This window comes from Primulina eburnea, unplaced genomic scaffold (genome assembly GCF_022965805.1).
Source record: "Primulina eburnea isolate SZY01 unplaced genomic scaffold, ASM2296580v1 ctg739_ERROPOS11973397, whole genome shotgun sequence".
In the NCBI taxonomy this organism is placed as follows: domain Eukaryota; kingdom Viridiplantae; phylum Streptophyta; class Magnoliopsida; order Lamiales; family Gesneriaceae; genus Primulina; species Primulina eburnea.
In genome coordinates, this window is record NW_027331510.1 from 3,439,588 (window position 1) to 3,467,568 (window position 27,981).

The following is a 27,981-nucleotide window of genomic DNA, read 5'->3' on the forward strand; positions in this document are numbered from 1 at the left end:
TGAAAAAATAAAATGAAATTATTTTCAAATGGTTGGTACCTACAAATTTTAATAGTAATTTAAACATAAATTTACAAGCTATTAAAATTTCCCTATGCAAAAAAATTAATTAATACGGTTCTCTAAAAACTGTCATAAGTATTTTTTTTAATATCAAGAATTACAAAATGCTAAATTAATATAGATTAATCTTTCATCTATGCAATGCACGCCTTGATCTGCATAATTTTTTATTTTTTTTAAAAAAAATGAAAATGGCTAAAAATATTGATCAGCTGTGTCCGTGTGTTTTTAATACCGATTAAAATTATATAAATGTTGCAAAATTATTTGCAATCAGTATACAGGCAGAATCCCATGCTAATCTAAAGCAACATGTTAAAATCGTGTATACTTGTCAGATAGATCACTTTGTTGGAAATTGTTTGTCACTACAAACGGTATATAATTCGATTTACTCATAGCTTGATTGTTCTTCCATTGATTATATTACAAATTAAGTATAGACTGCTGCCGAAACGTCGAAATGAAAGCAGCTGGGGATCAATGAGCTGATGCCGTGAGATAATCTTGAGGTGATCAGACGATGGTGGTGGTGGCGGCTGCTGCATTTTGCGGCAAGAGGAGAGTTTCTAGCTTTGACGAAGGGATGATCAAGAAGAATGTCGGCAGTACATCTTGACCTTGGATCCTTAACAAAACACTTCTTGAGAAAATCCACTGCCTCTTTCGAAATCTTCTTGGTCTTGGGGATCTCTGGAATCTGATCGCTACAACCGATTGTCATCATCACATCAGTGGCAGTTGTGGGGTTGTCAAACTTCCAAGGCGATTTCCCAGTCAACATGAACAAGACGGTGCATCCCAAGGACCAAACATCTGATTGAGGTACATATGTTTGATTGGTTATCGACTCGGGAGCCGCATAGAGAACGGTACCCCTGAAACCCCCATCAGACTCATCAGCGCCGCCACGCATGCTAAGAGCACTTCCAAGATCTCCAAGCTTTGCAGTATCTTTAACAGAAGTATTCACATTCTTTTTCTCGTCACCTTCCTTAACGATCAGGATATTGTGGGGCTTGATATCGCAGTGCACGTACCCCAGTGCGTGCATATGAGAAAGAGCCATGAGAACCGATCTCGTGTGATGCTTCACAACAGGCTCCGGCATGCCTTTGCCAGCGCTGGACTTGATGATGTCGGCCAAACAACCTCCGGAAGCGTACTCGAGAAAGATATTGTATAATTCCTGACCATCTTCTTCAGTCGTATCGTCCCCGAAACATCGGATGATGAACGGACAATTGTTGAACAGATCGAGAAGCTTCTTTTCTTTGACAAGATCCTTGGACTCCGATGATTTTGAAGATTTGACAGCGACGACGGGTGGAATATTAGTACTGAGGCAGCCATCTTCTTGTTGGGTTATGCCTTTAGAGACGAAGGCAAAACCCCCTCTGCCCAAAGTTTCTCCTCTAATCCAATGCATCTTCGAGTGTTTCTTGAAATCTTAATTTCTCATAAATTCAAAAATTTGTACTACAAGTGCATATGAAAAGAATGGAGGCTGCCCGTTATTTATATACGATAGATAGAATGGCCGAGCGAGTATATTATTTTAGTTCCTGTATAATTTGAACAAAATCGGATTTGCATGAGAATCCTAGATTAGCACTCATCGTAATCCATTTGTAGTTCTGTGAGGAGCTTACGTAGTTTGCTTAGGATCGATTTTGTTCTATTGGATTTCTTGGATTGGCTAAAATCTTCCTTAGATAATTAACGCTGCCACATCTAACATATGATTTTAATTGGGAAAATATCACTTTTTAAAATCTATTAGGAGACCAATTCGCCTTCATTAAAAACATGAAAATGTGAGGCTTTTGCAAATTAAATTAAATAATTGTTTTCAAAAGCTTTTATTTATATATTATATATATATATATATATATATATATATATATATATATATATATATATATATATATATATGTATATATATATATATGTGCCAAAATTTTAATATTTTAATCCCTAAAATATGGCCTCTTTTTTTTTGTTTGATAAAGATTTTCTTTAAATTATTGTCCCCTTTGCTTCTATTTATTACTTATCCAAACTAAGATTAAATTTATCTTAACTCTTCGTCCCTTACATAAATTTCACGTTTTTTATTCTTACCTATTTCGTTTATTTCACTTATCTTCGTCTTCTTTTAAATGTTTATAAATCAATATTAAATTTTTTTGAGCAATTGTTTTTAGGTTATTTGCATCATTTTTTTCAATGTATATTATTCAAATTAGAACTTCGGGAAAAAAACATTTTCAAAGAATATTTTTATAATATTATCGAAATTATCCTTTTTACTTGACGATAATATTTATTACTAGTTTCATTATTTTAAATATATTTTAAAATATGAATTATCAGTTGCATTATCAACTAATTTTATTTAGGTTTGAAAATGACATGGATACAAAAAATAATATTTAGTTATGTTCTTCCGATAATGACCCGGTATATAATATATTTGATTGTAGGAATTTAAATTGCTAATTTGGGAAAACAATTTCTCCAAATCAACCACTATTAACCCGAAATACAATTTTTAATCAATCTTTTTAAAAAATAAAAAATCACTACTCTATTAAAACTTGAACTTTTTAAAAGAAAAATACTTTAAAAAATATACTTGAAAACCATGTGAAACACCCATTTTTAAAATTATATACATATAAATATATATACACGCACTATTGGAGTGATTACAATTTACGTAAGTTATCTGCGAGTAAAGTGTAAACTAACAAGTCATACATACATGTGGTCCAAATGCATGCAATAACCCCACTACAAGGAAATAGGCCTACGACAACAGTGAAAAACCGTTGTGGCAGGTATTTTTAAAACTGTTGTTAAAGTTTTTGTGGCTAAAAGTTGTGCTCAAAGACAACGATTTGTTTCCGTTGTTGTACCTATAATTTGCGACGGTTTTTCAAAATTCGTCGTTTACAAAATTAGCAATGTATTAATATAAAATTGTCGCTAATTAGCGACAGTTCGATCATGATTTCCGTAGCTCAACTTAGCGACAATTAGATCATAATTTTCGTCGCTAATTTTAGCGACGGTTAGTTCATGATTTTCGTCGCTAATATTAGCGACGATTATATCAAGATTTCCGTCGCTAATATTGTCGAGAAAATAAAAAAATTTACTTTTAATAATTTAGTAAATCTAAAAAAAACCTACTATTTGAATAGGCTAACAACACTCATGTTATTAACAAACACTTAAAAAGTTACCAAAAATGAAAGGAACTAAATCAAAATTAAATCGTGTAAGAAAAAAAAATGTTGTAAAGTGTTAAAATTGTGTAGAAGAGAAAAATTTTAAATGTTGTGTGGGGGCCCGTGCTCCTGATTAATATTTAATGATCAAACAACCAGGATTTATTAATGTGAACAGCGACATTTGAACAGCGAAATCGATCAAAATTTTCCATTTTGGATCTACAGAAATTTCGGCATGACCTATTCGTAAATAGGACATCCCAAAAAAAATCAAAACATCACAAATAATATTTATATACTCGAAATAAAGTCATAACATCAATTCACAACCTCTAGCCGCACTGGCCAGGACTAAACACATGTAGAGCCGGCAAGGCTCGTTCACACAACTATCAATTCAAAACATCGTAAAAATAACACTACAGCTACACGAGGTATCTCCCCGGTAAATGTATGATTCCATAATATCGTATATAAATATATATGGGAACTCTCAACCATGACTCGACGAGTGGCCACCACTACCTGACGCTCCATCAGACGCGTCAAATCCTCCTGGATAACCTGCTATATATGACATCCAAAACAACCACATGATAAAAAAAAACGAGGGGTCGGGCCCCAGTATGACGAACCAGTAATATTACGACAAATATATCTGACATGAAATAAAATCAAGTAAAATGCGATGCGATGCGATGTAATGCAATGCGTGAAAGGTAACAACTGATAACGGATACCAAACGGAGTCCAAATAAATCGCATCAGCAACAGTAAATTGGGCTACCCGTGCCAGGAACGTAGCAACGCAACATCAAGTCGCCACTCATCCATGCACGTAGCATCGAGGGTACGGGAGCTACCCGCTCAGCCCTCATGCAAGTCATCAGAGTGCTAATCCTACCCACCCGCTTCATCGATGACGCAACAACTCGATAGATCAATATCAATATCAATAGCAATCAAAGGATTCAAGGCTCGAGATGCTATGCACTAATAGTATCAACTCAAATAAATGCATGAATGCAATCAAGTATTCACAGAAGCACATAAAGCACGCCACAACTCGTTAAAAAATACTCAACATCATCTCACGTCATAATAGACGTCGTAATGAAAACAGTTCGTACATACCTCAACTGACTTTAATTTACCACAAAATATCTTAAGGATTTGTCGCATAATCCAATCCTGTGGCAAATAATACATTTCATATCAAGTTCCATTTATTTTTCCTATTATTTGACAATTTAGCCTAAAATTCCAAAAATCCATAATTTAGGCTTTAAAATTCCTAAAACTAATCGCAAAGTCAAATATAGCAACTTAAATCTCTCGATACCGGACAACTTGAAATTTCGAAAATTCAATCATATCGAATCTGAAATTTTCGATATTTACTAGAAATTTCCAAAATTTTCATTTTCTATTTCTAATGATATAAACGATATAACAATATTAATATTGTGTAAAATAGTTATTTTTTTATTTAGTTTCGGAAAGTTTCAATTCAATATCAAAACAAACATATGAGCTAATGTATTTACGATAATAAAGTTTTTTTCAGTATCAAATGTTCAAAAATAAAGATGTAGTACTTGATAACAAATATCAAAACATTTAGAGTAGGTATCTTGTGAGACGGTCTCACGAATCTTTATATATGAGACGGGTCAATCCAATCGATATTCACACTAAAAAGTAATATTTTTAGCATAAGAAAATAATATTTTTTCATGTATGACCCAAATAAGAGACATGTTTCACAAAATACGACCCGTGAGACCGTCGCACACAAGTTTTTGTCAAACGTTTAATAGGAAAAATCACAAAGAATATGTCTTTTGTGAAACAGTTTCACGGATCTTTATTCGTGAGGTGTGTCAATCCTACCCGTATTTACATTAAAAAGTTATATTTTTTTTGATAAAAAATAATATTTTTTCATGAGTGATCTAAATGGAATATACGTCTTCTAAAATTGACATGTGAGACCGTCTTACAAAATTTTTCGTAAATAATAAAATCAGGTTACTAACTGAATTAGAATCCTAAATTCGCATTCATCTTATATGATTGAGTATATTGAAAATCTCGTTTGGTTAGGATTTTTGTTCAATAGGATTTCGTTTTTTCCCTTTTCGAATTTTTTCTTTGGAATGATTTTCTAGGATTTCATAATAGCTTCCTAAGTATAATAACCTACTACAATTTGAATATATATATTTTTTTTGTAAATGATGATTTTTAAAAACGTATTAGAAGACTAATTTGCCTTAAATGCAATCTGATTTTATTTACAAATTGAAAACCTACTTGAAAAAATAAAATGAAATTATTTTCAAATGGTTGGTACCTACAAATTTTAATAGTAATTTAAACATAAATTTACAAGCTATTAAAATTTCCCTATGCAAAAAAATTAATTAATACGGTTCTCTAAAAACTGTCATAAGTATTTTTTTTAATATCAAGAATTACAAAATGCTAAATTAATATAGATTAATCTTTCATCTATGCAATGCACGCCTTGATCTGCATAATTTTTTATTTTTTTTAAAAAAAATGAAAATGGCTAAAAATATTGATCAGCTGTGTCCGTGTGTTTTTAATACCGATTAAAATTATATAAATGTTGCAAAATTATTTGCAATCAGTATACAGGCAGAATCCCATGCTAATCTAAAGCAACATGTTAAAATCGTGTATACTTGTCAGATAGATCACTTTGTTGGAAATTGTTTGTCACCACAAACGGTATATAATTCGATTTACTCATAGCTTGATTGTTCTTCCATTGATTATATTACAAATTAAGTATAGACTGCTGCCGAAACGTCGAAATGAAAGCAGCTGGGGATCAATGAGCTGATGCCGTGAGATAATCTTGAGGTGATCAGACGATGGTGGTGGTGGCGGCTGCTGCATTTTGCGGCAAGAGGAGAGTTTCTAGCTTTGACGAAGGGATGATCAAGAAGAATGTCGGCAGTACATCTTGACCTTGGATCCTTAACAAAACACTTCTTGAGAAAATCCACTGCCTCTTTCGAAATCTTCTTGGTCTTGGGGATCTCTGGAATCTGATCGCTACAACCGATTGTCATCATCACATCAGTGGCAGTTGTGGGGTTGTCAAACTTCCAAGGCGATTTCCCAGTCAACATGAACAAGACGGTGCATCCCAAGGACCAAACATCTGATTGAGGTACATATGTTTGATTGGTTATCGACTCGGGAGCCGCATAGAGAACGGTACCCCTGAAACCCCCATCAGACTCATCAGCGCCGCCACGCATGCTAAGAGCACTTCCAAGATCTCCAAGCTTTGCAGTATCTTTAACAGAAGTATTCACATTCTTTTTCTCGTCACCTTCCTTAACGATCAGGATATTGTGGGGCTTGATATCGCAGTGCACGTACCCCAGTGCGTGCATATGAGAAAGAGCCATGAGAACCGATCTCGTGTGATGCTTCACAACAGGCTCCGGCATGCCTTTGCCAGCGCTGGACTTGATGATGTCGGCCAAACAACCTCCGGAAGCGTACTCGAGAAAGATATTGTATAATTCCTGACCATCTTCTTCAGTCGTATCGTCCCCGAAACATCGGATGATGAACGGACAATTGTTGAACAGATCGAGAAGCTTCTTTTCTTTGACAAGATCCTTGGACTCCGATGATTTTGAAGATTTGACAGCGACGACGGGTGGAATATTAGTACTGAGGCAGCCATCTTCTTGTTGGGTTATGCCTTTAGAGACGAAGGCAAAACCCCCTCTGCCCAAAGTTTCTCCTCTAATCCAATGCATCTTCGAGTGTTTCTTGAAATCTTAATTTCTCATAAATTCAAAAATTTGTACTACAAGTGCATATGAAAAGAATGGAGGCTGCCCGTTTATTTATATACGATAGATAGAATGGCCGAGCGAGTATATTATTTTAGTTCCTGTATAATTTGAACAAAATCGGATTTGCATGAGAATCCTAGATTAGCACTCATCGTAATCAATTTTTAGTTCTGTGAGGAGCTTACGTAGTTTTCGATTTTGTTCTATTGGATTTTCTTGGATTGGCTAAAATCTTCCTTAGATAATTAACGCTGCCACATCGAACATATGATTTTAATTGGGAAAATATCACTTTTTATAATCTATTAGGAGACCAATTTGCCTTCATTAAAAACATGAAAATGCGAGGCTTTTGCAAATTAAAATTAAATAATTGTTTTCAAAAGCTTTTTATATATATATATATAGAGATGCCAAAAAATTTTAATACTTTAATCCCTAAAATATGGCCTTTTTTTTTTCGATAAAGATTTTCTTTAAATTATTGTCCCCTTTGCTTCTATTTATTACTTATCCAAACTAAGATTAAATTTATCTTAACTCTTCGTCCCTTACATAAATTTCACGTTTTTTATTCTTACCTATTTCGTTTATTTCACTTATCTTCGTCTTCTTTTAAATGTTTATAAATCAATATTAAATTTTTTTGAGCAATTGTTTTTAGGTTATTTGCATCATTTTTTTCAATGTATATTATTCAAATTAGAACTTCGGGAAAAAAACATTTTCAAAGAATATTTTTATAATATTATCGAAATTATCCTTTTTACTTGACGATAATATTTATTACTAGTTTCATTATTTTAAATATATTTTAAAATATGAATTATCAGTTGCATTATCAACTAATTTTATTTAGGTTTGAAAATGACATGGATACAAAAAATAATATTTAGTTATGTTCTTCCGATAATGACCCGGTATATAATATATTTGATTGTAGGAATTTAAATTGCTAATTTGGGAAAACAATTTCTCCAAATCAACCACTATTAACCCGAAATACAATTTTTAATCAATCTTTTTAAAAAATAAAAAATCACTACTCTATTAAAACTTGAACTTTTTAAAAGAAAAATACTTTAAAAAATATACTTGAAAACCATGTGAAACACCCATTTTTAAAATTATATACATATAAATATATATACACGCACTATTGGAGTGATTACAATTTACGTAAGTTATCTGCGAGTAAAGTGTAAACTAACAAGTCATACATACATGTGGTCCAAATGCATGCAATAACCCCACTACAAGGAAATAGGCCTACGACAACAGTGAAAAACCGTTGTGGCAGGTATTTTTAAAACTGTTGTTAAAGTTTTTGTGGCTAAAAGTTGTGCTCAAAGACAACGATTTGTTTCCGTTGTTGTACCTATAATTTGCGACGGTTTTTCAAAATTCGTCGTTTACAAAATTAGCAATGTATTAATATAAAATTGTCGCTAATTAGCGACAGTTCGATCATGATTTCCGTAGCTCAACTTAGCGACAATTAGATCATAATTTTCGTCGCTAATTTTAGCGACGGTTAGTTCATGATTTTCGTCGCTAATATTAGCGACGATTATATCAAGATTTCCGTCGCTAATATTGTCGAGAAAATAAAAAAATTTACTTTTAATAATTTAGTAAATCTAAAAAAAACCTACTATTTGAATAGGCTAACAACACTCATGTTATTAACAAACACTTAAAAAGTTACCAAAAATGAAAGGAACTAAATCAAAATTAAATCGTGTAAGAAAAAAAATGTTGTAAAGTGTTAAAATTGTGTAGAAGAGAAAAATTTTAAATGTTGTGTGGGGGCCCGTGCTCCTGATTAATATTTAATGATCAAACAACCAGGATTTATTAATGTGAACAGCGACATTTGAACAGCGAAATCGATCAAAATTTTCCATTTTGGATCTACAGAAATTTCGGCATGACCTATTCGTAAATAGGACATCCCAAAAAAAATCAAAACATCACAAATAATATTTATATACTCGAAATAAAGTCATAACATCAATTCACAACCTCTAGCCGCACTGGCCAGGACTAAACACATGTAGAGCCGGCAAGGCTCGTTCACACAACTATCAATTCAAAACATCGTAAAAATAACACTACAGCTACACGAGGTATCTACCCGGTAAATGTATGATTCCATAATATCGTATATAAATATATATGGGAACTCTCAACCATGACTCGACGAGTGGCCACCACTACCTGACGCTCCATCAGACGCGTCAAATCCTCCTGGATAACCTGCTATATATGACATCCAAAACAACCACATGATAAAAAAAAACGAGGGGTCGGGCCCCAGTATGACGAACCAGTAATATTACGACAAATATATCTGACATGAAATAAAATCAAGTAAAATGCGATGCGATGCGATGTAATGCAATGCGTGAAAGGTAACAACTGATAACGGATACCAAACGGAGTCCAAATAAATCGCATCAGCAACAGTAAATTGGGCTACCCGTGCCAGGAACGTAGCAACGCAACATCAAGTCGCCACTCATCCATGCACGTAGCATCGAGGGTACGGGAGCTACCCGCTCAGCCCTCATGCAAGTCATCAGAGTGCTAATCCTACCCACCCGCTTCATCGATGACGCAACAACTCGATAGATCAATATCAATATCAATAGCAATCAAAGGATTCAAGGCTCGAGATGCTATGCACTAATAGTATCAACTCAAATAAATGCATGAATGCAATCAAGTATTCACAGAAGCACATAAAGCACGCCACAACTCGTTAAAAAATACTCAACATCATCTCACGTCATAATAGACGTCGTAATGAAAACAGTTCGTACATACCTCAACTGACTTTAATTTACCACAAAATATCTTAAGGATTTGTCGCATAATCCAATCCTGTGGCAAATAATACATTTCATATCAAGTTCCATTTATTTTTCCTATTATTTGACAATTTAGCCTAAAATTCCAAAAATCCATAATTTAGGCTTTAAAATTCCTAAAACTAATCGCAAAGTCAAATATAGCAACTTAAATCTCTCGATACCGGACAACTTGAAATTTCGAAAATTCAATCATATCGAATCTGAAATTTTCGATATTTACTAGAAATTTCCAAAATTTTCATTTTCTATTTCTAATGATATAAACGATATAACAATATTAATATTGTGTAAAATAGTTATTTTTTTATTTAGTTTCGGAAAGTTTCAATTCAATATCAAAACAAACATATGAGCTAATGTATTTACGATAATAAAGTTTTTTTCAGTATCAAATGTTCAAAAATAAAGATGTAGTACTTGATAACAAATATCAAAACATTTAGAGTAGGTATCTTGTGAGACGGTCTCACGAATCTTTATATATGAGACGGGTCAATCCAATCGATATTCACACTAAAAAGTAATATTTTTAGCATAAGAAAATAATATTTTTTCATGTATGACCCAAATAAGAGACATGTTTCACAAAATACGACCCGTGAGACCGTCGCACACAAGTTTTTGTCAAACGTTTAATAGGAAAAATCACAAAGAATATGTCTTTTGTGAAACAGTTTCACGGATCTTTATTCGTGAGGTGTGTCAATCCTACCCGTATTTACATTAAAAAGTTATATTTTTTTTGATAAAAAATAATATTTTTTCATGAGTGATCTAAATGGAATATACGTCTTCTAAAATTGACATGTGAGACCGTCTTACAAAATTTTTCGTAAATAATAAAATCAGGTTACTAACTGAATTAGAATCCTAAATTCGCATTCATCTTATATGATTGAGTATATTGAAAATCTCGTTTGGTTAGGATTTTTGTTCAATAGGATTTCGTTTTTTCCCTTTTCGAATTTTTTCTTTGGAATGATTTTCTAGGATTTCATAATAGCTTCCTAAGTATAATAACCTACTACAATTTGAATATATATATTTTTTTTGTAAATGATGATTTTTAAAAACGTATTAGAAGACTAATTTGCCTTAAATGCAATCTGATTTTATTTACAAATTGAAAACCTACTTGAAAAAATAAAATGAAATTATTTTCAAATGGTTGGTACCTACAAATTTTAATAGTAATTTAAACATAAATTTACAAGCTATTAAAATTTCCCTATGCAAAAAAATTAATTAATACGGTTCTCTAAAAACTGTCATAAGTATTTTTTTTAATATCAAGAATTACAAAATGCTAAATTAATATAGATTAATCTTTCATCTATGCAATGCACGCCTTGATCTGCATAATTTTTTATTTTTTTTAAAAAAAATGAAAATGGCTAAAAATATTGATCAGCTGTGTCCGTGTGTTTTTAATACCGATTAAAATTATATAAATGTTGCAAAATTATTTGCAATCAGTATACAGGCAGAATCCCATGCTAATCTAAAGCAACATGTTAAAATCGTGTATACTTGTCAGATAGATCACTTTGTTGGAAATTGTTTGTCACCACAAACGGTATATAATTCGATTTACTCATAGCTTGATTGTTCTTCCATTGATTATATTACAAATTAAGTATAGACTGCTGCCGAAACGTCGAAATGAAAGCAGCTGGGGATCAATGAGCTGATGCCGTGAGATAATCTTGAGGTGATCAGACGATGGTGGTGGTGGCGGCTGCTGCATTTTGCGGCAAGAGGAGAGTTTCTAGCTTTGACGAAGGGATGATCAAGAAGAATGTCGGCAGTACATCTTGACCTTGGATCCTTAACAAAACACTTCTTGAGAAAATCCACTGCCTCTTTCGAAATCTTCTTGGTCTTGGGGATCTCTGGAATCTGATCGCTACAACCGATTGTCATCATCACATCAGTGGCAGTTGTGGGGTTGTCAAACTTCCAAGGCGATTTCCCAGTCAACATGAACAAGACGGTGCATCCCAAGGACCAAACATCTGATTGAGGTACATATGTTTGATTGGTTATCGACTCGGGAGCCGCATAGAGAACGGTACCCCTGAAACCCCCATCAGACTCATCAGCGCCGCCACGCATGCTAAGAGCACTTCCAAGATCTCCAAGCTTTGCAGTATCTTTAACAGAAGTATTCACATTCTTTTTCTCGTCACCTTCCTTAACGATCAGGATATTGTGGGGCTTGATATCGCAGTGCACGTACCCCAGTGCGTGCATATGAGAAAGAGCCATGAGAACCGATCTCGTGTGATGCTTCACAACAGGCTCCGGCATGCCTTTGCCAGCGCTGGACTTGATGATGTCGGCCAAACAACCTCCGGAAGCGTACTCGAGAAAGATATTGTATAATTCCTGACCATCTTCTTCAGTCGTATCGTCCCCGAAACATCGGATGATGAACGGACAATTGTTGAACAGATCGAGAAGCTTCTTTTCTTTGACAAGATCCTTGGACTCCGATGATTTTGAAGATTTGACAGCGACGACGGGTGGAATATTAGTACTGAGGCAGCCATCTTCTTGTTGGGTTATGCCTTTAGAGACGAAGGCAAAACCCCCTCTGCCCAAAGTTTCTCCTCTAATCCAATGCATCTTCGAGTGTTTCTTGAAATCTTAATTTCTCATAAATTCAAAAATTTGTACTACAAGTGCATATGAAAAGAATGGAGGCTGCCCGTTTATTTATATACGATAGATAGAATGGCCGAGCGAGTATATTATTTTAGTTCCTGTATAATTTGAACAAAATCGGATTTGCATGAGAATCCTAGATTAGCACTCATCGTAATCAATTTTTAGTTCTGTGAGGAGCTTACGTAGTTTTCGATTTTGTTCTATTGGATTTTCTTGGATTGGCTAAAATCTTCCTTAGATAATTAACGCTGCCACATCGAACATATGATTTTAATTGGGAAAATATCACTTTTTATAATCTATTAGGAGACCAATTTGCCTTCATTAAAAACATGAAAATGCGAGGCTTTTGCAAATTAAAATTAAATAATTGTTTTCAAAAGCTTTTTATATATATATATATATAGAGATGCCAAAAAATTTTAATACTTTAATCCCTAAAATATGGCCTTTTTTTTTTTTTCGATAAAGATTTTCTTTAAATTATTGTCCCCTTTGCTTCTATTTATTACTTATCCAAACTAAGATTAAATTTATCTTAACTCTTCGTCCCTTACATAAATTTCACGTTTTTTATTCTTACCTATTTCGTTTATTTCACTTATCTTCGTCCTCTTTTAAATGTTTATAAATCAATATTAAATTTTTTTGAGCAATTGTTTTTAGGTTATTTGCATCATTTTTTTCAATGTATATTATTCAAATTAGAACTTCGGGAAAAAAACATTTTCAAAGAATATTTTTATAATATTATCGAAATTATCCTTTTTACTTGACGATAATATTTATTACTAGTTTCATTATTTTAAATATATTTTAATTTAATTTTAATTATCAGTTGCCTTATCAACTAATTTTATTTAGGTTTGAAAATGACACGGTTACAAAAAGTATTATTTAGTTCTGTTCTTCCGATAATGACCCGGTATATGATATATTCCATTGTTACGAATGTAAGAATTTAAATTGCTAATTTGGGAAAACAATTTCTCCAAATCAACCACTATTAACCCGGAATACAATTTTTAATCAATATTTTTATTTTTATTTTTATTTTTTAAAAAATTCACTACTCTATTAAAACTTGAACTTTTTAAAAGAAAAATACTTTAAAAAATATACTAGAAAACCCTGTGAAACACATTGATCGATCACTTTACAGTTATTTGTAGGTTTGGAAATTCTTTGTTGGATAAAGTTATTTAATAAAGTTAACATAGAAAAAAATAGAAAAATACAATTTTCATACGAAATTTACGTTCCAATAAAAATTCCATATCAGCGTCCACGTCGACCAAAAACACACGTCCACCAAAAAAACACCAAAAATTTCGACCCTCCCAATGATAGAAGGTTAACATAAGGCAAGCCAGATTTGACTCTCATTAACTCTGATACGACGCAGATAATGAAAGGATATTGATAGACATAACATGGTTACTTTACATGATCTGACAATTTATAATAATAATAATAAAGACATATAATAAGTGAGGAAACAACTATATATTATCTACGCAAACAAAGTCAAATATATACATATATATGATTAATGGAAATTGTCAAAAAATTATTGATCTGCAAAATTTTCAACTTATTCGGATTATCTGCTAATCTAATTTGAGTAAATCTCTTGTGAGACAATCTCACGAATCTTTATATGTGAGACGGGTCAAACTTACCTATATTCACAACAAAAAAATAATATTTTTAGCATAAAAAGTAATATTTTTTAATGGATTACCCAAATAAGAGATCTATCTCATAAAATACGACCAGTGAGACCGTTTCACTCAAGTTTTGCCATCTAATTTAATGCAAGAAGGAAAAAAACGATTTTATTCAATAAACACTCTTCCATAAACATTTCCATGAATTTACAGGTTCATATCATGACAAAACGCAAACCATTTAATTCACATCTCTAAATACAAAGTAATATACAAACAAGGAAGCTACCAAAAAAATAAGCAAATTTTTTTATGAGAAATAAGACTTCCCACAAAACAAAACAAAACAAAATAAAATCATAACAATCCTCTTAAGAATCAAACGAAAATCAAATCACACAAGATGAAGAGTACTGATCTCCTCCTTGCTCAATCTCAGATGCAGATCCTTCGTCTTCCTCGTCAAGCTGCTGATGCTGAAGCTCAACCCCCAGACCCCCATGGCCAGTCCCAAACGCCTTGATATGATCTTTCAAAGACCTTTTATGCTTAAAATCAGAGCCACAAATACAGTACCAAATATTGCCACAGTTCTTCTCGTGTGTCCTCCAATCACCTTTCACCGCGAATGGTTTCCCACACTTTCTGCACGTGAAGGGTTTGCTTCCATGTTTCCTCTTGTAATGTGTTTGAAGGGTTCTGAAATCTTTGAGTGGCTTCGCTGTCGGGTTATCGATGTTGTGCTTGCAATCAGGGACGCAGCAGTAGCATGGTAATCTTAGCATGGCCGTGGGCTGCGTGCCTCGTAGGGATTCGGGGCCTTTTCTATATTGTGATCCATGCCCCCATAAATGCATCTGAAATCATGTATGCCCACATTTGTGAAACTTATTTCACCATTTTTCTCGAGCGGCAATTTCATTATTTTAAAATGTTATTACAAATAATCGCGTGCCTAGAATATAATAGGTTAGTTTATGTTAAATGAAGAGTATTTCTCCATCTATTCCAACATCATAGATCATATGAGTCCCTCGTATTTTTATGAAAGTTGACGTATATACTGATGATCCAATGGCTAACATTTAAACATATCATAACAGGAAAAATATTTTAGATGTAACATAGAATATTAATCTGCATCTAATTCCAACAAATAAAATAGTCAGTATAATTTTAATTTCATGCAGCAAGTGTAAAATTAAATTTCATGTTTCAGTTTTGAAAATATATTTACGAGCTTTGACCCATTCTAAATCACGTACGTCCCCATCCTCATACACCGGCACTTGCTGCGTATCTGCTCAGACAATGAGGCGGCTGCATAGGTATTATGGTGGAGTGAAAGCAGAAATTAATACCCAACTAACTACTGCAGTGGTCGATGAAAAAATTTACACTGCAGTGAAACAATTCAAAATTTTATTTATTGAAATAGTACGTAGCATGTAGGGTATGGACACATAAACTTTACAATATGAATGTACTGTATCGAGGAACTGACAAATGAAACATGCGTCGTGTTACTGTATTTTGTGCAGTGGACATCTACATATTGATAGGGATGGCAAGTTTCACTATGACTTCTGTTGAAAACCCGAAACGTAACGGAACAGGTTTATGGACTAATTTTTTAGTTTGTTTTCTGAGATATTTTTGAATTCCCGAAATGATTCGGAGCAGATTTCTGAATATTATCCTCATCTTTGAACCCGTTCTTATAATAATTATAATATTATTATTAATAATGTAATAATAAGTTTGAGTTCGGAAATTCCCGAACCAGCCCTGCCCCGCCTCATTACTACTTTTGAAGTAGATATGAAGACGATGATGGAAATGGAGATTTAATTTGTCAAGGGTTTGGGTTCGAGGAGCTAGCTAGGATGGGGCGGGAGTGGTCGGGATAAGAGACATCACTAGATGACGACGACGATTTAACCCCAAAAAAGAAGCAAAACATCTGAAGCATAATGCACCATAATAAGTTTATGTTCTTATTTTTAACTTATCCAAATGCTAATTTTAGTTATGTATACATTGATGTGTGATATTTTTAATCATATATATCTCGTTAGATCAATTGTAGTCTTTAAACTATGTTTTTTTAATCAAATTTAGTCATGCTTTCCAAAATCATGTAATTAAATAATCAACATTATTGTTAAATTTTTGTAAGTACATAGTTGAACAAAAATTCTTGAGCTATGCATGCATGTTTGTCAACATAATCATAAATTTTAACAATAGTATCAGTCATATAGTTACATCATTTTGACAAAAATTAAAGAAAAAACATACTAGACTAGAATTGATTTAACGAAATATGCTTGACTAAAAATATGACAAACAAATACATACAAGCCTAAAATTCGCAATGTAAGTTTTTTATTTGGCACATTTAAAGGGATTTTCTAAAAATATACCATCTCACAGCTATCTTAGTTGAAACAATTATAAATATTTGTCTTCTCAAAATAGTGGTGTTAATAGTCAATTTCATTTATCAAAATTTAAAATTTTAATTTTTTTATGAGCTGGATCAAGTTATCGATTCGTTAGATTTACGAAAAATTCTTATTTCTTTTTTTAAAAAATATTCAAAGTCGGTCAATCAATTATCATCAACAAAATTCTATTTAATTTTGATTCCATACGGTATGTCTATAAATAGCACTAAAAGGTTGATAATCATAAATTAGTGAAGCTCCTGTGTGTGTGTGTGTGTGTAGCAAGAGCCGTTTATTATACAATGAATTCTTTCAAATTTAACCATAAAAACATATTTGATGAAAATAAAAGAGGTAGAATTATTAAGTTTCAAAGCATATATTTAAATCATCAATAATTTATTAAAAATAAATAAATGTTTCAAAATTAAGCATGATTAATTAATATCAATATATGCTTGACCGTGCCGGTGATATAAATGCCCAATTTCAGAGAAATAAAACAGAGGAGAAATACTAAATTACATTTAAAAGCCATAACTAGGAAGAGGCTACAGGGAGAACTACTTGTCAAATCAAGAAGAAATATCACAATGACGGCATTAAAGAGAACATTTCTTGTAAAAATTACGTTATAACCCAGTTGATTAAGAAGAAGAAGAAACAAATCAATAAGTCTGTCTATTTTTCAACAAGGGGAAATTATATTATTGGCAAAAACGTGTGTATAACGGTTTCAAAATATGTGAGATGGATATCTTATTTGAGTAATGAAAAAATATTATTTTTTATTGTGAATATCAGTAGGGTTGATAGTCTCACAAATCCATCTCACAAAAAACTTACAATGTGTTATATATAAAAAGTAAAACAGATACGTAAACTATTTAGTGAAAAGATGCTGATTAAACTTTATTCTAGGGTTCATCGAAAAATGGGGAAGAGAAAAAGAAGATTACCTGGAGATTATTGTATCTGTTAAAAGTCTTGGGACAAAGGTGACAAGAAAACTGTGTCGGACCGATGAGAATCTGCGAAGGAGTGGGAATCCAATACTGGCCCATTTTTAACCCTTTTAAAGGCAACCCGGTGAGTATATCCACACCATCTTTATCCATGATTTCGCCATAGCCCACCTCAGAACTAGGGCTTGGGAGCCCTATATGTAACGCTACAGTTACATTTTCATCTTCAAAATTAGGATATTTCTCTGGATTTTGTTGGTAGTTGAGTGAATAATCTGAGGAGGTTTCGGTGCATGAATCTTGGTTGAGGCTGAGGGTATTGAGGAGAGGAAGAGCTTCTCTCGGAGGAGACGAAGAGTAGGGATAATACAGATGATGAGCAGATGAAGAATAGAGAGGAATGAAGTTGAAGCACTGTGCTGTGAAATTATTGTAGGGTTCTGTCATGATTGAGGAAGAATATTGGAGGAGGAGGAGGGACGGAAGTGCGATCGAGCTCTCGGGTTGAATGATTGAATTGTTATATAAGATCAGCTGACACAGCTTGTGGTGGCTTTAATTTGTTCCTCCCATGTGGATTGGTCCAACCATTTAACAAACCTCACGGTATATTCTCGATTTACTTGCAGTAATTACGAGACTAGTTTTGATAAATTTAATTTGAATTATCTTTAATCATATAAAAAAACCTATGGTAAATCAATATATTTTGATAAATAATCGTATGTGACACTAATCATTTGTAGAACTTAAGTCAAACATTAGACAAAACATATGAGTAATCAATCAATGTCTTCACATCAAGCGATATATATATAAATATATATATATATATATATATATATATACACACACGAAGCTGCATTATATTTCCTTCTTTAATTAACTTTAAAGACTGTAAATTGTCCAAAAACTTGAAAGTGATTAAAAAAAGTGAGTTGATTTGTACTGTATGTACATTAAAAAAAAAAACTAATCCTTAAAGTACATTAAAATCCTTAAACACAACCATTCATTAATTTTCTTATAACTTTCAATGACATTTGTACTACCAATTACGCAATCATGTAATCTACCAAATTTTAATGTCTTGTAAACAATTACATGCACAATTGAATATATATATATATATATATATATATATAAATTCAATTGTGCATGTAATTGTTTACAAGACATTAAAATTTGGTATATATATATATATATATAATATCCCAATATATAGTTACATGTATTATGTAGCATATATAATAAATAAAAATGTCTGTTTCACATAACAAAACCAAAAAATATAACACATGATGATGATTTTTCTTAATAAAAGATTTACATGCAAAAACTATACATTTCACAAAATTTGTCCACAAATTAAGGTAGATGGATGGATCCAAATATAAGCTGGATGTGAGGCAACTTTCTATTATAATAATAATATACATGCAATTTTAATGAAATATTTCAATTATATAAACTTAAGTGTCATTCCTCCTAACAGCCATATATGGTAATGGGGCCTGTGCAAAAAGCAATAAATACTATGATATTTGATTGTGTCTGCTTCGTTCGAGAATTGAGGCGGGCAAGCAAAAGGAATGGGGATATATAACCAAATTTGTATTATTATTGTTAAATTAAAATATATATAATATATATATATATATAAAAGCATGTATGTTCCCACAAGATTTTTAGTTTACTTTATATGAATCATGAATATTAAAATTGTTGACATGTATATATATTTTTGTTAAATTGTTCATCAAATATATCAACTTGTGTGTCCATCAATGAAATGTCTTTTTCTCTATTGAATGTGATAAAATATATATATATATATATATATATATATATATATATATATATATATAACTGATTTCAAAATTACTGGCAAACGTCTAAGATTTATTTTTATTTACATATATAGAATTGGTTAAAAATTAAAGTATAATTAATACAAGGATCGACATGTCTTATCATATTGTATAATTAATAAATACATTATTTGTATTGTTGAAAGAGGGACGGGACAGCTGTGGACAATTGGTGATGAAAATGATGTTACAAGTGACTGTTGAGCTACGAGCATGACGTCATCCAAAACTTTATTGCCATTTGATGTGTTGCCTGATGACAGTGATACAACCCCATTTTTTTTTTTTTACCAATTACAGAGCTCACAACATTTTACTAAAAAAAAAATCAAATATCACTCTTTTTTTATTTTTTCAGTTTAAAAAAAAAACACTTTTTCCTCAGTAACTATGATCAGAAGTGCATTCATCTTACTTCTGATTAGCAACATGGTTTATACTAAAATTCATGCATATGGTTCCTATCAGTAAATAAATTTTACCATAGTATATCGTTATGATATAAATATATATCACAATGCCATGAAATTTAGTAAATTATGCAATCGAGCCAACCTGTGCAAGAATTAACATATATATATATTAACAATGTTTCATCTCACATTGATTCAACGGATCCCATCGGTATAATTTGGAATTCGTCAACGCATAAAAATAACTTAATCTTTGAATTTGAATCACATCAAATATTATATTTCTGCACCAAAAAATTGACACGTGACACCGTCACTTCAGACAACAGAATTGACTCCATTTTTGGTCCAATCCTTTAAAGTACTATAGTTAGTGTTATTGCCTTCTTTAGAAAATGTATGTGGATATTTATTGTGAAAGGAACAGTTGTCGTCGTAGCTACCTCCCAAATTCTGCTTTCATGTTGATCAAATAAATTAAATAAGCATTTCAATGAGAACATGACAAACGGTGCATGTATCGATCTAACATACCTCAAACTTTTGTTGTGGTAGCCATGCATAATATTTACGTGATTTTGGTCGCAAATTATGTACAGACTTGATCCATTTAATCTTAATTCACGTGTTATCCAGTTAAATAAAGATTACCTTAGAAAAAATTCACATGCACTCGCTAATAATGGTGAAAATACTTGCAACCGTTCATGAGTTGCAGAGGTACTCACCAAAAAGAAGTACTGACTTCGACAAGGATGTTTCAGAGCCTGTCATTAGTTCTTGCATGCAAGTTTTCTTTATATGTATTAATGTATGTATATGTATATATATATATATATATGTGTGTGTGTGTGTGTGTAGTGTGTGGATTTGGCTCCAATTTGTCAGAGTTTTTATTCTCATATGGACACAGAAAGAAACCTGTAAAGAGACTGACAGGATGTAGGAAACATGTGATGTGATGAGTGAGTCTAAGGCTGATTTCGCAGAAACAACATCAGTGGAGACTGCAGTCTCACCCCAATTCCCATTCAGACAATTTGGGAGGCATGGAAGTAGACTTCTCAATGAGCACGGAAGGGACACACTGCAAATTTATAAACATACATATACAAAATAGGCCCCGCAGGCGTCCTGAATAATAAAGGATAATAACAAGTGTATCGGTTATCAATATTGTATATATAAACTCCATACAATTATTATTATCCTCCTTTGTCGATGAATCTTCTTTTACCGGAGAAAAATTCTGAAAAGTTGGACCGGGGATCGGTTTAATGGATGGGGTCAAAAAATCCAGAGGTTGCACAAAGAAACGAATCGTCTCTGTTGTTCTCATTCGATTAAAGTCAACTTAGCTCGAATACTTCAGAAGGAAAAGAGGATAGAAAAGCTGTCGGAGCATAAAGAATATTACTAAGGCAGTGTTATCAATTCTCAATGATAAGGGGGATCTTTCGGATTGGAAATCGCCGATCATAACGCTTATCCAAGAACCAGTCGATTTTCGACCTATTAGCCTATGTAACACCTGCTACAAAATTATGGCTCGAGCAATCACAAATCATAACGCTTGGTCAAGCACAACGGGTTTTTACAGTTTGGGTTTACCTTTGCCGAACAAGGCTTCGGCAATAGCCCGGGGCTCATTTTACAAGCCCCTTTCTATTGGGTCGGACTCAATTTTGGCTCCTGGGCTCTAATCATCCAGCCTATTTCCTAGATCCACCCCAAGCCTATGATTATGACTCCCCAACACGAGACTTTTAGTCTAAACAATATTTATGTGTTTAAGCCTTCTTCGCTCACAGACATTAATGAATGACAAAGCCTAAAAGTGAAAATATTTCAATTACAAGTAAGTGAAAATTAATTCAACTGCTTGAGCTTCAGAACAGCAAGCCATGCTCCCGAGCAGAATCTGCAAGGGCCTCAATCCGCCCATGGTAGGGGTAACCACCCCGATCGAATGCTACCTTTGTTATTCCTTTTTCAAGACAACTTTTTGCTATAATTTCACCAACTCTTTTGGCAATGTCCTGACATCACAAACCTTTATGTTAATGCTTGTAAAAAAAAGTCATGGATAAGGGATAAAACGAAGGTAAAGCAGCGAAGAATGAACCCTGCCTGCTTTCACAATTTAATTCCAGCAGAGTAAATGTCACATTCATAGCTCACCAGATTGTTCCACACAAGGGTTCACAACTCTTGAATTGCAATTTCAGTTCGATAGCTAAAGGTTATAATTTTATTGACCATTGACAAGGACAGACTTGCAAGAACAAGCTACTTAAGCTTTTCTATGTAAATTTTTAGGCATGGTTCCCTACAACTTTTTTTTTCCATATAATTCACTATGGGAGTAAAATCTTTTAGTTGAATACTCATATGCAAGTCACTGGGATGAAAATTTAAGAAATATTCACAAGTTGGATAACGATGGAACGAGCAAAGAAAATAATTTGTTGGCCAATGGGACTCTTCAACGGCTAAGAATTTCTAAAATAATCAATTAGAACATGATAAATATGCAGCGAATGCATTTAGCAACGCTACTACTTTGATTTCTGATATGTGGAATTCACTTACAATGGTAGGACCGGAACTGTAGTCAAACTCCTCAGAGATGGGTTTCTGCACGGTAGAGGCAGAAGCAAGAGTATGCATCTTTGAATCGTCGATCACCTGAACATAGATATGCTTGTTCGAGCGAAAAACACACAATCTTGGTCTTTCTGTTGTCCCTTCAACCTGAATAAAATGTGTATTTGTAAATTTAATAGAGTACAAAAGCTCCAAAATTCAAATGAAAAGTTGATCCCTAAAAAAAGTGCATATAGCTCAACTTTTATTTCATATCTCACGAGCTTTTGGTACAATGGCATAAATGTCTATCTTACCTCAATAACAGGAAAATAGCATCTTAAAAGCTCCTAGAGCGTATTTACTCGATCAATTTAGCAACATTTATTAAGATCTAGCATCTTTTATCTTCAAAAACTAATATGAAGAGATTCACAGCTTTAACCTTCAATCCTACAATTAATATCAAAACCATGATCATATGTTCGGAACTTGTAGCTGGACCCGTCTACGGCCGTTACTCGGAGATGGAATGTTAGGAGCAACAGTTGCTTATATTGTTCTGAATGGCAAAATTATTGAGATATAGCACGTGGGCTACTGTATGGTGTGGAACATTTATAGGTTTGTTAACGGGAATAACTTTTGATAGAACACCATGCGCTTGATCCAACATGTTGCATATGGTAACAATTAACAAATGATCAGTACAAGTTTGGCAGCACGATACAAAGTGAACTTGATTATTTACTAGCAACTGCAGCAGTAGACTTAAGCAGAAACAATATGAGCAAGTGCAGCAACATGATCAGGATCAAAAAAATTATACAATCAATATGTAACTAAAGTTTTCTTCTTTATTGCCTTCTCTAGCTAAATAAGGATGAATTATGTAGAAGATCGCCCATGAGCAAACCATGCAAGTAAACAACAATAAGATAAAAGGACCGGTGAACATAATTCTTATCCTAAAGAGCAGGCCACCATTCACCATCACAAACCTTACATACAACCTCGACAACAATTGGCCAAAATAACAGCACTAGTTCACTCATTTTGGCAAAGACTTGGGTCTTGGGGTATTTTTTATACCTATTTAAACAGTTAAACTTTTTTCATCAATAATCTCATATACCTAGAAAGCCGATTCTTGTCGATCCTAAAACAAACATGATAGAAAACTTGCCTTCTTGCGGATACGAGAATGGCGAGCAATTCTATCCTCTGTTCGAGTCCCGGACTTGGCTTGAACAATCAGTGCCCGAGGTCGGTGGCTCAGTAACGGCAACGAATTTGGGCGACACCCATTGCAAAGCTGCTTCTGTTTGGTACTGACCAGAGTGGTCTGCAGAAACGAGAGCGAAACTGAAGTGCTGGACATTTCTTATCACCTCTCTATCTAAATGTTTCCTAGAGGGAGAGAATGACGTTGGCTTCAAGATAAGGAGAGAGAAAGGAAGGGCCAGGGAACAATGTTTATGGTATTTACAACGTGACCCTTTAAAAGATGAAAATTATAATTTGCACACCAAAAAGGTTCTACTCTTAGAAATTACTGTTTTAACTTTTAATATTTGCCCCATCTCAATTAAAACAATAAAACTTTATATCGTAAAAATGATTAAATTCAAAGTTTTTACCTCATCTCACGTTAAACGTAAGTTTTATGCTGAGAAAAGGACAAAAACTTACGTGAGACAGTCTCACGGGTCTTATTTTGTGATACAGATCTATTATTTTGGTCATCCATAAAAAATATTACTTTTTATTCTGAATATCGGTATGGTTGATCTGTCTCACACATAAATATTCATAAAACCGTCTCATAATAGACTTACTCTAAAAAAAAGTACTTAATCTTTCTTTCAATTTATTACCTGATGTTTTGTCATTTATCTCATTAGTCAATGGGATGCCTTAGTATGATCCCTGAAAATATATCTATATACGACACTTATTGGTTGGATTTGTTGTAATGGATTTAAAATAATTTATATAATAAATGACTTGAATCACTTGTTTTTTTTTTTTTTTAATCACTTGTTTTTGTTTTCTGGAAAGATTTTCCTTCCCTCAGAGTGATGACAATCTCATTTATTTTCTTTCTCCAAAATATATTTTTCCTCCTTTTTATATGCCAATTAATCATTACTTTTAACTAACTTTTCTTAATTTCCCAAAATACTCTATAATTGTATTTATTATATAATAACATGAAAATATTATATTTATTTTATTTTAATGTAAAGGCCAAACATACAATCTATTTGCCCAATCGTTGACCCAATAGCACAAATCTACAAAGTCTTGCCAGAAGAAATAAAACGTGAAAATTCCCAACGGTCGAAAAGTAATAGACAAATAGCGAATTAAATCAGAAAATCCCTTCCCCTCCAAGTTCCAACGGTCCACTCTCTCTCACTTCGTTTATTCTCCGCTTTCTTTCTTTCTTTCTTTCTTTCTTTCTAATAAGCTCTGATCTGGGATTTTACACACACACTTGGATTTGAACTTGTTATTTTTCGTCTGTATATGTGAAATTATTTTTGCTTCTTTTACAGAGATAAGACTAAATGGACGTTGCAATAATTGATTGGAAGAATGTAGATTCAAGATTTGTGAGAGACGAGATGTATGAGCTCATCAACGCCCCGAAATGGATTGATTTTTTGGCCTCGGACGACCCTCTTGATGATGAAGCCTGGTTTTGCCGCCCCAGTAAGCCACAAAACAAACACACGCACAAACGGGTCTGTGGGGGTATAGATACAATGCAGGTGTATGTATAGTTGGGGAGGGGTTTGATTTTCTTGTTTTTCTCTTGCGCTTATGACTTTTGGGGTGTTTATTCGGTTCATCAATGTTTGAGTTAATGTATAGGTTGTAATCACCCGAAGTCAGCTGAAGATTTCTTTCATGGGAAAGAGAGGACTCCCACTTCGAATTCTAAGGTTTATTCTGCCTTATATTTCTTGTTCACTGCACAATTTATGTTTGGTTTTGAAAATTTATGTCATTCGGGTGTTCGGATTTTAATGAACGTGCAACAATTCCCCGTCCGGTAGATTTTTTCTTGCCATGGTTTTTCACATCTGAGCTTCAATTTGACATTTTCAAAATAAAAAAAAAAATATGGTCGGCGTTTGGCGTGCATTATATAGTTCAGATTCTGACCCATTTGTTATGGTTGAAAAAATAACATGCTCCACTGTACTACAATTCGAATGACTAAAGCCAACGAGCCCGTTTATATCAAAGTTGGTGACAATTACACAAAAGATGAAGAATGCCCCGGATTCGATAAGATTTTGATTACGTTATGATTGCCTGCTTTTCTCATTTACTGCGTGTGTGTCTCCAGCTTCAGAGATCTTCAAGAGTTTCTGAGATTCTTCCATTCGGTGAAGAAAAAACAAGGTATCGATTACAGTATTTTAGCGTTTAAGTTTAGCACAGTGTGGGTGGATCTAGGGATCGTCTACTAACACTGGTTCTCCGGTTTGTAAATCTTATGAGAGGTAAATCTTGAACCTGTCACGCATAACATAAACAGGATATTAACTCATCTAAAACCTGCAGAGATGCGAAGTTGAAGAAAAGGGCGACAAATCCAACTTCTGTTTTGTTAAAGGACACAAACGACAGCAAAATCCTTGTTGATGGGGAAAATCAAAATCCCAACTTCTCAACCCCTCCAAACAACAAAGCTAAACTCAGAAAAGAGGCAATCAAATCAAGCACGGACAAGAAACCAAGGGATGATAGTGCAATGAGAAAAGCCTATCAAATACCAAAGCTGAGAAGTACTTTATCTGCAAGAGATTTGTTCTCTGGTGGAGGGGATATACTGAACAAGGTTGCAGAATTCTGTAATGAATTGAAGAAACTAGCTACTAAGGTTAGAGATAGTAAAGATATTGGGGACGTCGATTCTGGGGATTCTGGGGAGTTGAATGCCAAAGAAAAGGAAAAGAAGCCATTACTAGAGTTGAGCGGAGATGATGTGAAAGTAACGGAAACCAGAATGTCAAAGGAAAAGCAGCAAAAGATCAGGTAAATTTCTCTTCCACTCAGGGTGCACCCCATAAAAGTATTCCCATCAACCAGGAAAAGTTCAATTTTATGTGTGATTTTATCACAAAGCTTTCAGGTCCAAGGATGCATTAATTAATTGTATATTAAAAAATGCATTAATTTTTTAATCAGCTAGCTGTAAGAATCTTGAAATCTATTGCAGAAGAAAAGATGATGCAGAGAACCACAACCCTATGGTATCCGTGGACGTGAAAAATATCAAGGATGGTTTGCCAAAGATTCGAACTTTACCTCCTACTCCACAGTGTTTCTCTGCAAATCGTGGGACTTTGAAAGCTGAGACAACACCTAAGACTTTCATGTCCAAACCTCTGGTATGTGATACACAATATCCAATTATGGATTGATTTCAAATTTAAAATTCGACAACAATCTTCTGAAAGAAGAAAAAAAGTATAATGAGGCAGCTCTCTAGGTAGATGGTTCGGCTCCTTGCAAATTCTCGTGCTTAATCGCACACACCAGAAGCCAAAGAAAACTTGCACATATTTCTAATATGCCAGATGTGTGTTTCTGACTGAACATAACAATGCTTAAAAAACAGGGAAGAGGGATTCTGCAAGAGGTTAAGCAAACCAACAAAGAGAGAAACCAGGTTGAACATGAGAAGATCAACCCTGAAGGAGAAACTCCAGTTGGAGCAGCAAGAACTTTGAATGCTTTCTGGTTCTTAAAACCTTGCACTTTTTCAAGCTAATAAGTAGCATTAAAATAACTAAAGAGATATTTATATATATAGAGCCATTCTTTTATTATTTGTACATTTGCTTGAGAATAAGTTTGAAACAAAATGTTGTAAAACATTATATAACCATGACGTACTTGAAATTAGATGAGAAAGATTCTTTCCTACCACCAAATTATTTATCAATTTCTATCAAGAAGGTGGAATAGAATAGTCATTATATAAATATGGCACAGTAAGCAACCACGGACCCTACGCATCAGCTCCTTTCTCGATCAACTCGGACAGCTCCACTGATTGAGATAGCATCTACCTTAAAAACAGACAGCATACTAGTGCAACTAATGAGAAATAGGTCGCGGTAATTGTTTCAAGAATACCACTTTCAGTCCAGATAATTTTTCGAACTCAAATTGGAGAGATTGAAGTATTGAACCCCCATCTCGACACCTCGTTGCAAATCACAGGGTCAGCCCCTGGGAGGAAAGTCTATGACTTGAATTTGGGTTTTCGCATAAGTTAAACAAACCGTACATAATTGCATTTCAGC

General features: G+C 33.4%; 6 protein-coding genes across 6 annotated transcripts; 1 reads left to right on the forward strand and 5 right to left on the reverse strand.

Annotated features, from left to right (window-relative positions):
* Window positions 1–496: 496 nt before the first annotated feature.
* On the reverse strand, window positions 497–1,492 carry LOC140822229 (mitogen-activated protein kinase kinase kinase 20-like). The gene has a single exon (XM_073182971.1). It carries the CDS (start codon window positions 1,490–1,492, stop codon window positions 497–499), a length of 996 nt encoding a protein of 331 aa, XP_073039072.1.
* Window positions 1,493–6,115: 4,623 nt separating this feature from the next.
* Window positions 6,116–7,111, reverse strand: LOC140822230 (mitogen-activated protein kinase kinase kinase 20-like). Its single transcript, XM_073182972.1, has one exon. The coding sequence runs from the start codon at window positions 7,109–7,111 to the stop codon at window positions 6,116–6,118; it is 996 nt and encodes a 331-aa protein (XP_073039073.1).
* A 4,547-nt stretch (window positions 7,112–11,658) lies between these two features.
* On the reverse strand, window positions 11,659–12,654 carry LOC140822231 (mitogen-activated protein kinase kinase kinase 20-like). Its single transcript, XM_073182973.1, has one exon. It carries the CDS (start codon window positions 12,652–12,654, stop codon window positions 11,659–11,661), a length of 996 nt encoding a protein of 331 aa, XP_073039074.1.
* Window positions 12,655–14,553: 1,899 nt separating this feature from the next.
* Window positions 14,554–18,265, reverse strand: LOC140821973 (zinc finger protein WIP2-like). Its single transcript, XM_073182675.1, has 2 exons — window positions 17,776–18,265; window positions 14,554–15,223 (listed from the first exon to the last, which is right to left on the reverse strand). The coding sequence occupies exons 1-2, from the start codon at window positions 18,226–18,228 to the stop codon at window positions 14,756–14,758; spliced, it is 921 nt and encodes a 306-aa protein (XP_073038776.1). The 5' UTR covers window positions 18,229–18,265; the 3' UTR covers window positions 14,554–14,755.
* A 3,342-nt stretch (window positions 18,266–21,607) lies between these two features.
* Window positions 21,608–24,085, reverse strand: LOC140822117 (large ribosomal subunit protein uL18c-like). The gene is made up of 3 exons (XM_073182857.1): window positions 23,838–24,085; window positions 22,658–22,819; window positions 21,608–22,104 (listed from the first exon to the last, which is right to left on the reverse strand). Exons 1-3 carry the CDS (start codon window positions 24,030–24,032, stop codon window positions 21,955–21,957), a joined length of 507 nt encoding a protein of 168 aa, XP_073038958.1. The 5' UTR covers window positions 24,033–24,085; the 3' UTR covers window positions 21,608–21,954.
* Window positions 24,086–25,068: 983 nt separating this feature from the next.
* On the forward strand, window positions 25,069–27,598 carry LOC140822083 (uncharacterized). Its single transcript, XM_073182807.1, has 6 exons — window positions 25,069–25,369; window positions 25,532–25,602; window positions 26,013–26,068; window positions 26,231–26,704; window positions 26,889–27,060; window positions 27,291–27,598. The coding sequence occupies exons 1-6, from the start codon at window positions 25,225–25,227 to the stop codon at window positions 27,441–27,443; spliced, it is 1,071 nt and encodes a 356-aa protein (XP_073038908.1). The 5' UTR covers window positions 25,069–25,224; the 3' UTR covers window positions 27,444–27,598.
* The last annotated feature ends 383 nt before the right edge of the window (window positions 27,599–27,981 follow it).